The sequence below is a fragment of the Lissotriton helveticus genome, chromosome 7 (assembly GCF_964261635.1).
Source record: "Lissotriton helveticus chromosome 7, aLisHel1.1, whole genome shotgun sequence".
Taxonomy (NCBI): domain Eukaryota; kingdom Metazoa; phylum Chordata; class Amphibia; order Caudata; family Salamandridae; genus Lissotriton; species Lissotriton helveticus.
This window is the reverse complement of record NC_136068.1, coordinates 601,909,000-601,926,341: the sequence shown is the minus strand read 5'-3', so window position 1 is coordinate 601,926,341 and position 17,342 is coordinate 601,909,000. Positions and strand designations below refer to the sequence as shown.

The following is a 17,342-nucleotide window of genomic DNA, read 5'->3' as shown; positions in this document are numbered from 1 at the left end:
GCTTTGGGCATGTGCCAGATGTGTAACATGTTTAGGCTTATTGTCTTTTACCAAAGTGTTAGTGTATGAGCAATGTCTTCTTTGACTTACTGTAATTCAGGAAGAAATCATAAAATATGAATCTTAGTGCCTATCCATAAGAATGTGGCCTGTGGCTGGGAGGTGTTAGAGTAGTAGGGAATTCTCATTTTTCATTAATCAGTGAGCTTGCCTGAAGTTCATAGGGACAGGCTAATACCTAATTTCCACATCAAAGGTCAACATTAAATTTTGAAATGAGTTAATTTAAAAAATGTTTTTTATTAAGGTGTTTTCACACATGAGATTGGGCACACATTTTATAAAAAGGGTTTCAGGATCACTTACTATTCCCCTAACAGTGGTGTTCAATTTGTTAAAAAATAAGAGCATGGGCTCAAAGATGTTCTTACCAGCCTGTCCCCAGAGCTGACAAATGTTGAGGTTGTCTAATAACAAGGCTGCTAAGTGGTGATTCCACCTGGTGCCTCTTTCTTCCGCCACCTTACGCTTCCAGTCTTGTTATCTCGCACTTGCAGCTTCTTTTTCAGCCTGCTCTCTCCCTTTCCTCCTTCTCTGCTTTGCTCTAGGTTAAAGTCTGAGGATGAAAGATAAGCCTTACTCCTCAAAAATGAATGCTGAATAGGACCAGCACTACTATCAGTAGGTGTCTGCTGGTTTAAGAACATGGTTCTGTGTGACACATAAGCAGCAGAATCATGTCAGCTGGCTAATCTGCTGTGCTTACTGGCAGGTTAAAACACATATAGTTTCAGGAGAGGCATGGTGGGGGGGCTAAAGCAGAGCACAGCCAGACTCAAGAGACTCGCTGTCAATCCAAAAGTGGTAGCAAACCAGGGACGCATTACTTCACCTGGCCTGGCCGTGTGCAGCTGTTACTGGGTCACATATGGTGCTTCCTTGTTCTGTCCAGATGTGCCAATAGTGCCAGCTCCAGCCTCAGAAGCAGGGACTCAGCTGTAGGCAGGGTGGACAGCCCCGGGGCCGGACTGGGAACCAAAACCAGCCCTGGCAAAGTGCTCGGCCAGCCCCCCAGCGGGTTGGGGGTGCGACCGAGCTCTTTGCCAGGGCCGGTTTTGGGCCGATTTTGTTACAGGGCCGCAAAACCGGCCCTGTTACAAAAACGGCCCATAGGGGCCCAAAAACGGCCCCCAACCTTGCGGCTCACCGGGGGATTGCCCCGTGCCCGCAACGGCCAGTCCGGCCCTGGCCAGCCCACTGATCCATGAGCAGCCTAACTGCAGGCCTTCAACATCTCCTGCCATGCTGTTTGTTTTGTTCCGCATGCCGTCCATCATCTGTGTGTCTTTTGCTTTCTTGCCCTAAGTACCCCGGGTATACCTCTCTACCCCCTCTCCTGTTGAAAAGTGCCTCCTCCCCACCAGGGTATTTGGCTAACATGACTTGCAGGTCATCATACCTTGGCAATTGGCTGAGCAAGTGAACCCGATTGTTTCCAGTGTATTTGGGAAGTTACCTTCAGGCACAATATTGTAATCCAAAGCGCATTACTTAACTTGGAGGTGCAAGTGATAGTACTCATGGGCGGACACAGATATCCACCCATGTTTAGAGACCTTCCTCAGCCCAACCCGCTGCAACCCCTGATCCATCCGGCCCATGAGCAATACCTCATAGTCTCATCTGTGTCCCTAACATGATTGCCAAGACAGGGCTCTTGCAGTGGGCGACATCTCGCGATAATTATCCTCTGGCTGCCGGGAAGGCAGGACCACCAGGGCTTGGAGTTTCAAGCACATGGCTGAGAGCAGCACAAAGGAGCCCCATCGCGACGTCATCCTGCAGCTCCTGGTTCCGCTTGCTGCAAGGCAGTGCTTAATATGAGCCGGTGGTTGCTGGTGGAGGCCATCAATATTCATTTTGGGGACTAGCAATTAATTTCCGTATCAGACATTCCCCGGACAAAACACTGATGGGAAAAGGCAGAGGAAGAGAAAGACAGAACAACCATCACAAAGGGAGAAAGCAGGAACCTGCAAGACATAAATAAAGGGGCAGGGAGTATCCAATAGTAGATTAAAGAGGGCTGAGGAGGATTGAAGACTACCACCCTTGCTATTGGGCACGCCTTTTATTTGAACTGGCTAGTGCTTCTAAGTAGAGCATCAGCACTTTACAAAGTAAGCATTGTGGGAGGGCAGCCCGCCATCAGCTCTCCTCTTCTCCCCCCTGAGGTCCACATCAGAGTAGGGTGTTGCACACTTTATCTGCACAGGCAGACCAGCAGGTAGCATATTGTACACATGATAGACATGTGCAGTGATAGTAACTATGAATCTGAAAGTAAGATGCATTGAAAAAGATGCAGGGGCTTGTTGCATGCATGCCAACATTTTAGAACAGGAAAGTGGGAGATTTTGAAAGAAAAAAAATCCTGGGAATGTATTTTCCCCATTGACTTCTAATGAAGCTGAGACAATTTCAGGCAGGAGACAGGAGACAGACATAAACAAAGCTCTTTTTGGCTTCAAAAATCAGTAGTCGGGAGTATTGAGTATTGGCATGCATGCTGTTGTGACAAATACAGAACCCCGCTGCTGCAACATCTTAGTCGCCTCTTTTATATGACCCGTAAGAGGGGCTGAAACCAGAATCTTTGGTTCTATTCTACCTGGGAACTGCCTGATTTTGGAAAGTGACCAGGCTAGTACAGTGTTTTTTAGATTCAGCAACCTGAGACTTGTCACTTTTAGGGGGGCAAACACAAATAAGGAAGGACCCAGCCCCTGTGGGACCCCCGCCCCATGCCTATGGCCTTGTAGATGTCCCAAATCACCTGTGCAGGGTGGTAACATGATTGAGACAGACAATAAATAAAACATGGATCCCTCAGATTGAATGCCCCAGTGCGGTAATGCTTCAGCGGAGGGGATTTGGGCCCTTTTTGGCCCCTCTGGTTCTGATCTTTTTTAAGGAGCTTGAGGAGTAAAGGAGTTAGTTTTCAATTCAAATTCAAAACGCAATGCAACCCATTTGGCCACGCAGTAAAACTTCAAGTCTTAATCAGATTAAACGTGTATTCATTACAAATTTAAAGTCAGCGTAATCTAAATCAATCTCAAGAACATCGCATAACAATAGAAATGTATCAATGGACTTTCAGCTCTACAAACAAAGTTAATTCACAATAGTAAATAACGGATGTATGTCGTCACAACGCATGCTTTTACTACGCATGCCTTTACAACGCAGGTTTTACAACGCAAGTCGTTACAACGACTTGCGTTGGGGGGCGCTGAATAGTGGAATAGTTTAATTTACTATTCCAACTCCAGTCCCCGTGGATAGTAGGGAACGTTTTGGATAGTAAATTAAACTATTCCCTATTCTTCAGCGCCCTCCAGCGCATGTCATTGTAATGACTTGCGTTGTAAATCCTGCGTTGTAATGGTAGTGCGTCGTAAAAGTTGCGTTGTGATGGATGTTTCCCGTAAACAACTAATGAGAACCTCAATGATGATGGTAGAAAAACAACAAAACCACAGCAGAATAAGAGGATTATAAAGTCCAATTTTCCTGTCTATGATGCATGAAGATTTCTAAATCTTCAATTAAGCTAATCTATGAGATGCTAAACAAGGCTTTGACTAAATCCATATGATAAAGAGACAGGTGTCAGCATGAAACTTCAGTTGAAGTTTCACGATAAAGTATTGCATAGCCTAAAGCCGGAAGACTGAAAAAAGCATAGATATGTAAGGTACAGAGGTCTAAACCTCTCCTAAGGACTCTCTGCGAGTGTGCAGTGCGCAGTCACAAGCATTGCCTAGTTATACTCTCAAAGACCCTACTAAATTATTCTCAAAGAACCAATTAAAGACCACCTGCAGACAATACTTTCTTTAACAAGACGCAGTCATAATTCCTTCTTCTTAGATGTATGTTTCGAAAACACGTCGATAACTCTTTCTCGTTTGATCCATATATCTCTAGACGACCTTCAATTTGTGCCTTCATTCCACACAGACAGTAAGCCCCCTTCTGTTCGTGTTTTCTTTCATCCTTGACTCCCTTCTCACTACTTTATCAGTTTCACACAAATGAGCCTTCTTTCCATCATTAGGTCTTCGTACCAGGCATCTGGAGAGGGAAGAAAAACACAACACCCAAGAGAACATTCACATTGAAGGTTAAACTTTGCAATACCCAAATGTTAAGACCTTTGGTCAAGTTAACTAATGAAAAACGTCCATACACATTATAACTGGATAAATGCTAATACACGAACAGTCGCGTTATAAGAGTAAATGCATTTCTCATGTATACATATTCCATTACATAGCAAAGCCAAACATTTTCTTATAAATCCATATGAACTATAACTCGTTATTACTAAAACAGCGCATTAGACACGTGTATAAATGTTGTGATCACAGAGCACATGCACTTCGTATGAGGCTTTAAATGCACTTTTCTCTTACAGGTTACATTATATCTCATGAATACGTAAGGCCAAAATATACATAACAGTAACATGCCGGGATAGAGCAGATGGTTGACCTTTGGAGTCCCTATGACTGCATTTCATTAAGGACAGGTTTTACGGGGCGTGCACCTGCTGCCTTTTAGGCACTTTGCAGTGCTGGCTTGGAGTCAGAGGCTCCCAAGGTGTGAGATCATCATATTACTGTAATGGATATTGTGTATAGTAGTAGATTGGGTAAGGGCCAACTGGCTATCCGAAGAGTGTCTCTTACGGTGTTGGTTTGGTTTACAGATGAGAAAACATGGCCAGGCTCTGAGATGCGGTCAGTTTCGGTTCAGAGGAGTAGGCTGGTCATTTTCCTCCATGCTTTTTTTTCTTTTGAAGTCAACAGGGTTAATTAGTCTTGAGGTGACCAGTCGGAGTTTAGCGTTGTTCCATCGTGTGTGTCCAACAGTGAGAAGCTGGTTGGGCCAGAGATTCCTTCGGTCTCTGCTGTAGAATGCCAGTAAAGAACTCGCTCTTCTTCCATTCAGGAAGAAGTTGAAAACGGTTCATTGCCAAGAGACGTGGGGGTCGGATTAATCTCTGTCCCTGTGCTGGGAGGCTAGGTTCCGGGGTTTTTTCTCTCCTTCTACAGCGCTTAGAGACCTGCAGATGATAATTGCGCTCTATAAATATAAATACCAATACCAATACCAATACCAGTACCAGGGCAGAACAGCCCGATATGGACCTCGGTTCCGTATATCTGGGTGATGGCACGCATCAGCGGGTAGGCTTTCCCTATATCGATGTGGTAGGATGCCTGGAAGGGGCATTCTGCTTCTGCCCTTGATTCGCTGTCTCTATATGTGAGCTTTGCTGGGAGGGGCACAGTCCCTAGAATGAAAGGCTGCTTTAGCCCGGGGTCCCTGGCCTATATAGGGTTGCATGCTTAGTAAGAAATGGCTGTTCTGACTCTAGAATCTCTAGGTCTGTTAGATTCATGAACTGTTAGTTGATTTTGATGTTCTTTGAAGACTTTCAACTTTCAACACCACCAAACATAATATTTATTAAATGTTCTTATCAAGCAGAAGATATGAATAAATTAATTTTCCCAATCAGATCCTGTGCATTTGCTTGGTATCTGTATTAAAGATGTAGATACTGGACATTACAACACTTATGCTGACCATTATCTCTGTTTTTGTTTACAGACGCCCAGCCGAATGCCATGGCTGCCAACCCACTACCAGGGGCCCCCGGTGCCCCAGCAGGGGCAGGAGCTGGATCAACCTCAGGGGAACTGCTCCCGCACTTCCTGGCGGAGCCTAGTGATGTCTACATCGTGAAGAACAAGCCAGTGACCCTGGCCTGCGAGGCCACTCCAGCCACCCAGGTCTACTTCAAGTGCAACGGGGAGTGGGTGCATCAGCCTGACCACGTCACGGAGCACAGCACGGACAAGAACACAGGTAAGAGATGTTGAGAGGAGGTGATCCACCACTTGACCATGCATTGTATCATCTAGATGTCCATAAGATCACCAGTCAGTCAATCTATATGGTTTCCAACTAAATCATCTAAAAGCAACTGCGTGACGCGCCTATGAAAATAGACTTGTAAACACAGAGCTATGGCTTTGTATGCTTGCATGGCCTTCTGCACTGTTGGCACAGTCCAAGTGTACAGCACATATTTTTCTGTGGAAAGTATAGATTTCTTAGTTTTCTACATAGCTCCTGGTGGATTTTGGATATTTCCAAATCTTTCACAGATTCCTGATTTTTTTTAATCGACTGCAGATTTTGGATCTTCCTGAATTTCGAGGTAGAGAGAAAGTGTGTAAGACATCAGCAAGTAAAGAAGTCACTTTCCCCAGCTCCCAGAGATTAATTGCAGTTAGAAACAAGGGGGCTTCAAGAGAGAGAAAGAGGGTGAGAGGAGAATGGAGGGACAGGGAGCAATTGGATAGGGAGAAGAGAGAGAGGAAGGAAAGAGAGAGAGAGAAAGAGAATTGATGGATCAAAAGAGAGATATAGAATGAGGAGAGAAAGGCTGGTTTGAGCATTTGTACCAGGACCGCTTTTGGTCCCCGGTCCAGCCATGGGTGCATAAGGGCACATATGTGTTCAACTGGGACACAGATGCTGTTCATCGATGTACAGGAGGGATGGCGAAATTGGCATCAGGATGCAAAAACTGCAGCTGAAGAGAAATGTGCACTACCGGCTGGACGGAGACCCCATGGGCCCAATCCACAAAGATCCTCCGCACAGGTGGCGGGTCTCCGCCGTCATTGCGGGATCTCCACATTACAGTTTCTCATTGCGGAGATACTGCCACGTGGGCCGAGATCCCACCACGGCAGTGAAGGATCTTTTTGAATCAGGCACCAGCGTGTTTGCTAAACATTCGGGAATTTTCCTAAATATACCTGCAGTTCAATGTACTTACCGGCAGTTCGATATATAATTATTGTTGTATTGGTTTTAGACTTTTCATTATCGTTTCGTAGACTTGATCTTGTTTTCCCTGCATGAAAAGCAAAAGAATTCCGCAGATTTGTAATTATTTTTCTCGCAAGGGGCCTGCTCCAAGTCATATGTGCCTTTCCCTTGGCACTCTAAGCATCGACTGGGGCGGCCATGCGGTTGCAGCTCTGAGATCCACCTATACCTCTGCTGACGTGGCTCAGTCATGACCTGTCGCACTAAAGCAACACCAGGACCACGCAGAACCCAACCAAGACTTTTGCAACTTTCCTCTTCCTTTCCTCCATCCTCCTGCCACCCACTTTCTACTTCTTTTTCCTCTGCCCCCCAATGCTTTCCTTTACATCTACAGCTGTGCCTTAAATGGCAATATAGATGTGCTAGTACTCACTATTTAGAGGACACGTTTGTCCCTGAGAAGTGCTCGCACTCCCACATTAAATGTATTGCACCATCGCTCAGAAGTGCAGGTACTCTCCACCTCAAACTAAACAAGTGCAAGTACTCAGTACCGGACAGTACCTGCTCAATTAAAACACTGACTACGGGTATTTTTTTCTTCGCTTGCTTTCCAGTGCCCTCTTTCCCCGCACTCCCTCTCCCACCCCCTTCTCATGCCTCCTTCACTGCTCCTTTAACCTTCCCCGCTTGCTCTCCTGTTTTTTCCTGCTTCCCAGTGCCTCATTTGAGCCGGTGGTTTCCGGTGCTTGGCACCGGCACTTAATTGGTTTCCGGTGCTCAGCAACGGCACTTAATTGTCATCACCACACTTATGACACTGCCACATGTAGGCACCGCTCATCTAATTTACATATGAGAAGAACAACGGTTGTTTATGAATACAATATACAATAAAAAATACTAATATCTGCCTCCCCAGCCATTGCTTTAGCTTTTGGGGACCTGGAATAATCTGAACTGTCGCATTTACAGGCAAGAGAGATGGTTAATATTTGTTTTGGTACTTTCATTGGCAGCGATGACGGTGGAATGGGTAGTGCAAGCCTCCTGGCACTTATTATTCTAGAAATTAGGCACTGCTGCTTCCCCTCCTCTGCCACAATTCTATTTTCAGCTATTGCTTCTGGCATGCCTGTTGCTCTCCTCCTCCGGTGAGCTTCTCTTCTATCAAGCGTTTCTCTCCTGCTCTTCCATCACATCTTGCCACTCACTGCGTTTCCATAGACGCTGATTAACCACGTCAAATGTCGCGGAACACACCCTTTGACACCTGGATGTTATGAAGTTAGCAGGCTAGTGGTTGTGGGTGGAGCCCAGGGGTGGACAGGAAGAGGAGGGGACGGACAAGGGAACATGCAGTTAGAGTAGGGACAGGGAAGACACTGGAAGTGTACAATAAAGCTCCAGTTAAACAGCAAGCAGTGTCTGTATTTCTTTGTAGCGCGATGCTACAACTGGCGACGAGGGTGGGATCCTAAACTCACTGTCTGCAACACCCTGAAAGAACACCCTGTCCCGAGCAGCGTAGAGGAAAACGCTGCCGAGTAGAGCCACGCTGCCGCCAGAAGGACGAGGCCAGCAGCTGTTGAACCTGCCCCTCCAGAGTCTGCGAGGGAGCCGAGAGGGGCCGCAGAAACAAGCACTGAATCGCTCGACAGCCAAGAAATTAATCAAGTTAAAACGCGTCTCACGCGGGAAGTGTGTGCCTGGGGTGAGTGGTCCGTGTACAGAGATCGGGAGCCCACTCCAACCCTGTGTTGTGCCCAAGAACAAAGAAGAAGTGCCCCAGAGCAGCGGACATCGTCCGTGACGTACTGCCAGCAAGCGCCGCTGAGCGCGCCACAATTAGAGCCCGGGTGCCGTCGGAGGTCGGAAAAACCTCACGCCCGATGCGTGAGGTTTGGCGCGTTGTCGGCGCAGAAGAGCGGGAACTAAGAAAGTGGGCTGGGAGCCCACCTCAACCTCACCTGGTGCCAGCAGTGACCAAGAGAAGATATCCTGGCCGGCGCTGTGGCCTGAAGTTGACTGCCGGTGAGTCCAGAGCAAGTGGGAACCGAATGAGCAGAGAGAGAGAAAGCCTCGTGTGTGCCTGCAGTGACGGCGGCCATCTTGAAGTCAGGCATCGGGGAAGGACATCCCTGTGTAGTGTGAAGGCGGCCATTTTGAAGTCAGGCACTGGGCAAAGAAACAAGCATTGGCACCAGAAGTTAAACAAGCATTGGCAAATAAACAAGCCTTGGCAAACAAACAAGCATTGGCCAAGAAACAAGCATTGGCACCAGAAAATAAACAAGCATTGACAACTAAATAAGCATTGGCAAACAAACTTCACATTGAGGCAAATAGGAAGCGGGGTACGCATCAGACAACATGGTGTCTGATGATGAAGTTAATCCGCCGCAACCAGGCGATGTCAAGCCCAAGGTTGCAGGTGGGTCGCACCTGCGAGCACCCGAACCTCTCAAAGTGACCACTGGGGGAAGCATGGGTCCCAGATGGCAAGAATGGCTGGAAGAGTTTGAAGACTACATCGAAGGATCGGAAGTGACTGTGGACAAGAAGAAGTTGATTGCCCTGCGCAACCTGGTGGGGCGGGAAATAGTCAAAATAATCAAAGACCTTCCTGCTGCTGAGGCGGACACCTATGACAAAGTGCGTGACGCATTGAACAAAAGATTTCTTCACAAGAAAAACGTAGACTACGAACGCCATACATTCCACTCAGCTCGTCAAGGGAAAGAAGAACCCATGATGCGCCTGCGGAGACTAGCCAAGCATTGTGAATTTGATAATTTCTCAACAGATGCTGCAATTAAGTCACAAATAATAGATGGATGTCACTCCGATCAACTGAGGAGGCGACTATTGAGAAAAGAACATAGCCTAGATGACATAGAGGAGATGACACGAGTCTATGATCAGGCAGAGGAGTATGCCGCTGATATCGAAACGGGGCACAAAGGGAGTCACGAACAAGTGCGACGAGTACACGCCAAAAGTGACAGTCGAAGGAGTTCGAGAGACAGACAATGGAGGTCACGCCCACCCTCTCGTCAAGACCAGTCAAGACACCAGCGGCGAGAGCCGTGGAAGAAAGAGCGAAAACCTCAATGGTGCAACAGTGTTTTCCAAGTTGGATTTAAATAAAGGCTACCATCAGCTAGAACTAGATGTAAGGTCAAGATACATCACCACATTCGTAACCCATCTGGGGTTGTTCAGATATAAGAGGCTGAGTTTTAGAGTTTCCTCCGCGGCCGAAATATTTCAGGAAGCAATTCGGCAAGTCATCCAAAACATTCCCAACACGCTCAACTATAGCGATGACATCCTTGTATATGGTTCTGATCTACGAGAACACGATATCGCACTCAATCGTGTTTGTCATGCGTTATTGGAGGCAAACCTGACTCTAAACAAAGAGAAGTGCGAGTTTCACCAGAACACACTGAAATTCTTTGGCCATATTTTCTCAGGCGCTGGCATGAAACCTGATCCTGACAAGATTATGACTCTGAACAACACCAAGAGCCCCCAGGACGTCAGTGAACTCAGTTCGTTCCTAGGCATGGCCAGTTACTGTGCTCGCTACATCAGGGACTATGCGACGATCAGTCATCCCCTCCGCATCTTGACCAAACAAGGTCAACCGTTTGAGTGGACTCCTCAATGTGAGCAATCCTTCAAGGAAATCAAGAAGGCGGTGGAGTCTGCGGATCACTTGTCATATTTCAACCTGCAAAGAAAGACTGAGATAACTGTGGATGCCAGTCCTGTTGGGCTTGGAGCCATCCTGGCCCAGTATAACAATGACTCAGATCAACGTCGTATCATTGCATATGCGAGCCGTAGCCTGACTGACCCGGAAAGGGCTTACTCGCAGCCCGAGAAGGAAAGTCTTGCCGTTGTGTGGGCATGTGAACATTTTCATGTCTTCATATACGGCAAACATTTCACTTTAATCACAGACCATCAAGCCCTTGTCACCATTTATGGAAACCCACGATCCAAGATGCCCCCAAGGATTGAAAGGTGGGGCCTAAGGCTACAGGAGTACACATTCACCATTATCCACAAGCCTGGTAAATCGGAAAACCCGGCTGATTATATGTCCCGGCACCCACTTGCATCGTCAGTCTCCAAGTCATCTATCGCGGAAGAGTACATACATTTTGTGACTGACCAAGCCCTACCCCCAGCTATCCCCATGGATACCATCCGAGAGAGTACGGCTCAAGACATCGTCCTGCAGAAAGTCCTTCGCAGGGTTCGAAACAACAGGTGGAGACATGATCCTCAGGATGAAGAGACTGATCCCATTATCAAACAAGAAATGCAAGCCTTCCGGCATGTCTGTGGTGAACTGTCAGCCACCACTGATGGCATACTACTGCGAGACCAGCGGATCGTGATCCCCACTCAACTAAGGCAAGGAGTGGTTGCCCTTGCACATGAAGGGCATCGGGGGATTGTGTCGACTAAACGTGCGCTACGGGAACGAGTATGGTTTCCGTATCTCGATCAACTGGTAGAAGCCACCTTGAAGGACTGTCACCTCTGTCAGCTCACAAGCAAAAGTGATCCCCCAGCACCGCTGCACATGACCACCCTGCCACCTGGAGTGTGGCAAGAGATTGCCATTGATTTCTATGGACCCCTGTCATCGGGCAAATATGTGCTGGCCATCATTGATGAGCATTCTCGCTATCCCATGGCATACTTTGTACCGTCCACAAACGCCTCTAGTACCATCAAAGTACTTGATGAAGTCTTTGCAACATGGGGAGTTCCCACGAAGTTGAAAACGGACAAAGGACCCCCTTTCAATGGGCAAGACTTCGCAGCATTTGCGAAACACCTGGATTTTCATCATCGCAGGATCACACCCCTCTGGCCACAGGCTAATGGAACAATCGAGAGATTCATGGCCACACTCAAAAAGACTTTCCAACATGCTACCGCGGAGGGTAAAGATCTGCAAGTGGCTCTCAACGAGGTCCTCCGAGCTTACCGGACAACTCCTCACGCAACGACTGGGCAGTCCCCGGCGACACTCATGCTAGGACGTCCCATGAGGAATCGCATTCCAACGTGGGAAGGGGTCTTGCGAGCATCATCGCCCGCACGAGACCATCAAGAGATGATGATAACGGACAAGCGCAATAAAGGCAGAATGAAGTTATATGCAGACCGCCGGAGAAGAGCGAGGTCACTGTCCTTACATGAAGGGGACCATGTTCTCGTCAAGCAAGAACAGCAGAGGAAGACCGACTGCCTGTTCAAGGATGAACCTTTGCTAATCACGAAAAAGAAAGGAACGATGCTGACTGCGGAATCGGAGCATCGGCGAGTCACGAGAAACATCTCGCATTTCAAGAAGTTATCACGAGACACCACCGGAACCGTGGTGAGTGAAATGGACACTCCCAGTTCAGAAGAACCACATTCAGCTGGTCGCGATAACACTGGTCCGGCCAATGAGACACTGAACAATACTAGTCCGAGAGCCAGGTCGCCACAACCTCATCGCGACACACGTCCACCCAAAAGACTTATTGAAGAAATGGACTGAGAAGTCAGTATGTTTGTCTGTTTTGTTACAAAGGGGGGAGATGTTATGAAGTTAGCAGGCTAGTGGTTGTGGGTGGAGCCCAGGGGTGGACAGGAAGAGGAGGGGACGGACAAGGGAAGAGGCAGTTAGAGTAGGGACAGGGAAGACACTGGAAGTGTAAAATAAAGCTCCAGTTAAACAGCAAGCAGTGTCTGTATTTCTTTGTAGCGCGATGCTACACTGATGACATCAGAGTTAGTTGACTGTCTTTCCCTCACCCTCTAAACAGCCTCTTAGTGGTAGTTGAATGGCAAAGAGTGAACACTATGGAAGGCAGAGATGGCCCTTAGAGCTATGTACTTTCTCATCCTGTAGCTTCATGGCCCTCTAAGCCAAAGGAAGCATGGGCAGGGCCAGGGATACCAAAGGGCAAGCCAGTGGGATACCCCTAGCCATCCTTAATTGCCGTCCGGGCTCATTGCACCCTGTTAATTTCCTCTCTTGCTCCCCTCCACCTTTCTTACATCTTAGCTTCACTTTCCTCTTCTTTCCCTGCTCTCCCGCCTTCCTTCTTTTCAGTTTTCCTCTCCTCCGACCCTGCTCTCCTCTTCCCTCTCCTTTCCCTTTGTCTCGCCTCATTGTCTCCTCCAGTTCTTCTCTTTCCTCTTCCTTCTTACTTTCCTCTTCCATCCCCTCACCCAACTTTTCAATCGATCTCACATCACATTCTTCTCCCCTCTTCTCCAGGGGCGTAGCTTGGTCAACAAGATTATGGGGGGCTTCAGATTTCCCAACAATCGCGCTGGGATATTGTGTTAACCCCTTGCATGCTGATGACGGCCCCCATCCGTCATGCACTACGGCGCTCGTGTGCTGATGACGGCTGGGGGCCGTCATGAACCGGCCCACTCGCGATTTTGCCGCACAGGCGCAGAATTGCGGCAGCATGCAAGGGGTTAACACACATTATATGAGAAGCAGAACATGAGGTGGGCTTAAGGGGCAGTGGAAAGAGAGCAGAGGGCGGACTTTTAAAACACAACATATTTCAAACTTATCAACATTTCTTTAAGGCCTGCAAAACAGAGACCTGAGAGTGTGTGTGTGTGTGTGTAAAAATCCCAGGTGAAATCTGACAGACACTTCGCAAACCCAACTGAAAGCACTTGTACCCAACTATTTACCACTGAAAACATGGTTTAGGGGGTGTAGCATCCCTAAACATCCCTACCCAAAGCTATGTACCTGCTCTTTTTCCTCTTTCTTTCTTTATTTCCTCTTCCTTTCCCTCACTTCCTCCATCCTTTCTGCCTTCCTCTCCTCCAATTCTCTCCACTTGCCTCTCATATCCTCTTCCCTTTCCTTTCTTCTTCCCACCCCTCTCCTCCTCCTTTTCTCGGCCTTCCCCTCCTCGCGCCCATCTCTCCTCTTCCCTTGCTGTCATCTCCCCCTTCCTTTTATTTTGAGCATGCAATTAACAGCTGCTTCTGGACACACTTACCTGGCAGGAGGAGAGGTGTGAAGCCTCCAGTGAATGTTTCCACAGAACTCACCAACTTATTACTTTCCTTGACTGAGGCTTTTGCAATTAAGCAAGAAGGAGACGAGTGGCAAGTTTAATAAAGGAATGCAATGTTTCTGCTAGAGGCTGTCTGTAGGGGAGGGTGGACTGGCGGAGAGGCAGAGGATGAAATAGTGCCCGGAAATTATGGCATCTGAAGATGAAAGATGGGGCTCGAGGGTAAGGTGTTAGGGGGTGATCATTGAGCTGGCCTGGTCAGTACTTTGGCATTTCTTGCACCACAGAAAGGATGAATTATTGAACTTCTGCCAGTATGAGGTCTGTGCTGCCAAACAGCATGGATTCTCTGTAGTTCTTTCTGTTTACATGGTATGCATTAAAGTTAAACATGAAATGGCTCCCATTAAGGGGGGGACATCAAAACGAAAATGACTGTGCTTCCAGACTGCTTTTAAGGGCATACAACTATTGTGGCACACGCTTTCTAGCAGAGAAGATATTTCCTGATGAAGACCAATAAAAGCACAGTAGCAGTTGAAACAAGTTGACATTTGTTTTACCAGGGCTCATATTATAGAGCAAAAAATGATGAAAATTAGCAGTGTTTTATTCTTTATATCTATTCATATCTTTTCTGCTCGGAAACTGTGAAATGCTAATGACACAATTCTGCTCTAGGTAGTAGTGGAGAGGCAGATTCAGATGTGGCTGGTGACCAAATTACTATACAGCAGCACTAGATAACTCCAGGAGCAATCGTTGGTGTTTTTTCCTGTTAATAGGCAGCATAATGCAGCTTGGGGGGAACAACAAACCTACATTTAGTCTCACAAGTACCCTCATGCAATTGTGTTAAATATAACATCGCAACTACTTCAAGTTTTATATTAGGTCTATACAGAGTCTTAAAAGGGGAAGGAAGCCTGCTACTTTTGTGATAGGAAGTGAACACTTGCTACACCTGTCCTTTGCAAAAAAAAGACAGAAAACATGCTCAGGTGCTGGGATCCTATGGAGAGGGACCACCTAAAACAGATGCCCCGGGCTCTTCATCAGGCGTCCAGTCTGTTTTTCCAGTAGGAAACCTCATACCCCTGATGAGGTGACTCCACACCTTAGGGAATAGTTAAGAAATCCTCCTTCCCAGTTTGATACCTGCCTTGCCACTAAGGGGTGGCTTTGCAGTTCGGGCTGGACTGTTCCCATGAGGCACAGGGTCAAGGCTGATTTGCATATGGCCATGTCTGAACTGGGGTGGTGTTGAGTGCAAAAAACGATGGATTTAGGCCCAGATCTCTGTACTGGGGTGAATGTATGACATTGTTCTGCATTCTGTCAATCAACTGTTGTTTTTGCATTTGCCACTAAGGGGTAGCTTGTCTTTTAGCTTTATAGTGTCAAGTACTGCAAATATTTTCACTTTTTTCCATGGCTGGTGACATAAAGTAATGGTTTGGTGATCCCTTCAATTTCTTCAGAAAGGGGCACGTGGTCCATCTTTGATCTCTTCATCCACTGGTAAGGAAATGGCAGCTTAAAGATGTTATTGACTAAATCATCAGCATTCAATGTTGTTTATCTATGGGACTGCGCATGCGCCACGACTCTCCAGAAGTCTCCGACGACTCGCCCTGGACAATCACAAAACAGACCCACTTGCTGAGAGACTGATACACACCCACACTGAGACAACATGATGCATTCTCACTTTCTGAGAGAGAGAGAGAGAGAGAGAGAGAGAGAGAGGTAGAGAGAAAAAGAGAGAGAGAGAGACCCACATGCACACCCATAATGGACCCACAGAATACAACCACACTCAGTGAAAACTTACTGGCAAACCTCACATTGCAGACAGAGTCACTGACAAACACACCAGCACACTCACACAGAGACAACAGAATACAGACACGCTCACGGAGTTCACAACAGTTGCATCCACAGGGGAGAGACTTCACAGACACAGTAATTGAGAAGCAGACCGCCACAACTGTTTTGGGTAAATTGACTACTGACACAGTCACTAAGAAACTGGCAGCCAAAACCACACTGTTGCCACAAAATAGAGAGACACTCACTGGGAGACAAACTGTGAGTGCATACCCACACGGAGCTAAAAGAGTACTGACACACACACAGAATCACACAGATGAGGAAATATTGAGTGCCTTGCCTTACAGACTCACTGAGAATCCTTGTAGTGCAACCATACTGCAAGCAGTCACACTGCAGTCAACTCACTGAGGGAGAGACAGGAACACAGCCACACTTGGCCCACAGAATATAAACACTTTCTCAGGCAGGCAGACGGATGTGGCCACACTGGGAATTTGCATGACATACACACTCACTGAGACAAAGCTAGTGTAGCCACAATGGGCCATACTATACAGACACATTCACCGAGGGGCGGAGAGTGTTCCACACCGCAAACATTTCATGGGGTGCCTCATGAGAGACAGCTACACCCAGGGCTTTAAGGGGGCCGGGTCCTGCCGGTGCTCTAAGACGCAGATTCTGAGACGGGTCCCTATCGTGCTCTCCGTTTTTGCCCGTTTTGAGGGTGAAAAATAAATCTTAACTCTGCAGCAGAACCACCCTTCCCTGCCTGTGATGTAACTTCGAAGAGACTCGTTTTAGTTATTTCATAGGCCCCTAATTTCAGAACAGATCTTTAAATGACAATTTGCTTGCTAACGAGGCTTTGTTGTGTTTTCACCCCTTCTTAGAGTCCCTACATCTCCACTCTGCATATTGCCGAAGAATCAGACCCCCCCGAAATTTTTAGTAGCCCCCCCGCCCCCGGAAATGTGGCTCTAGTTGCGCCTCTGCCTGGAACTGTAGTACTGTTACACTCACTGAAAGAAAGAACAACAGACACTGCACATGTATGACAGACATCAGGCGGGCAACTAGAGCCAAATTTCAGAGGGGGCTGAAAATGATTTCGAGGGGGCTAATTCAGACAGAGTGGCAGTAAGAAGGGCTGAAAACACGACAAAAGCCTAATTTACAAGTAAATGGTCTTTTAAAGACCTGTTAAGTACTCGGGTGCGGCTGCAATTGGACGGTCGCCAGCCTGCAAAGCTGTCTCAGCCCGGGCTGACACACACGACGGGGGAGGGGGGGCTGAAGCCCCGTGAGCCCAATGGGTGTTGCGCGCCTGACAGACATGCTCTTTGAAAGGCAGACTGGCGCACAGCGCCCTGCACAGACATCCACAGCACACACAGATCAGACGTCTGCTGTCTCAGGGAGGAAACTTGTCCCCTCTCCCTTCCACGGAGAGTGGATATTTTAGGCTCTCTCCCTGCCTCTCGCTCCAAACAAACACGCACACCAGTTGCC

General features: G+C 47.5%; 1 protein-coding gene across 1 annotated transcript in view; it reads left to right on the top strand.

Annotated features, from left to right (window-relative positions):
* The first annotated feature begins 5,430 nt into the window (after positions 1-5,430).
* The window catches only part of UNC5A (unc-5 netrin receptor A), a 391,034-nt gene continuing 379,122 nt past the window's right edge, over positions 5,431-17,342 (top strand). The window contains exons 1-2 of the mRNA XM_078653214.1: positions 5,431-5,458; positions 5,686-5,943. Of these exons, the coding sequence (XP_078509340.1) occupies positions 5,431-5,458; positions 5,686-5,943 (286 nt within the window). The remainder of the gene's footprint in view (positions 5,459-5,685; positions 5,944-17,342) is intronic.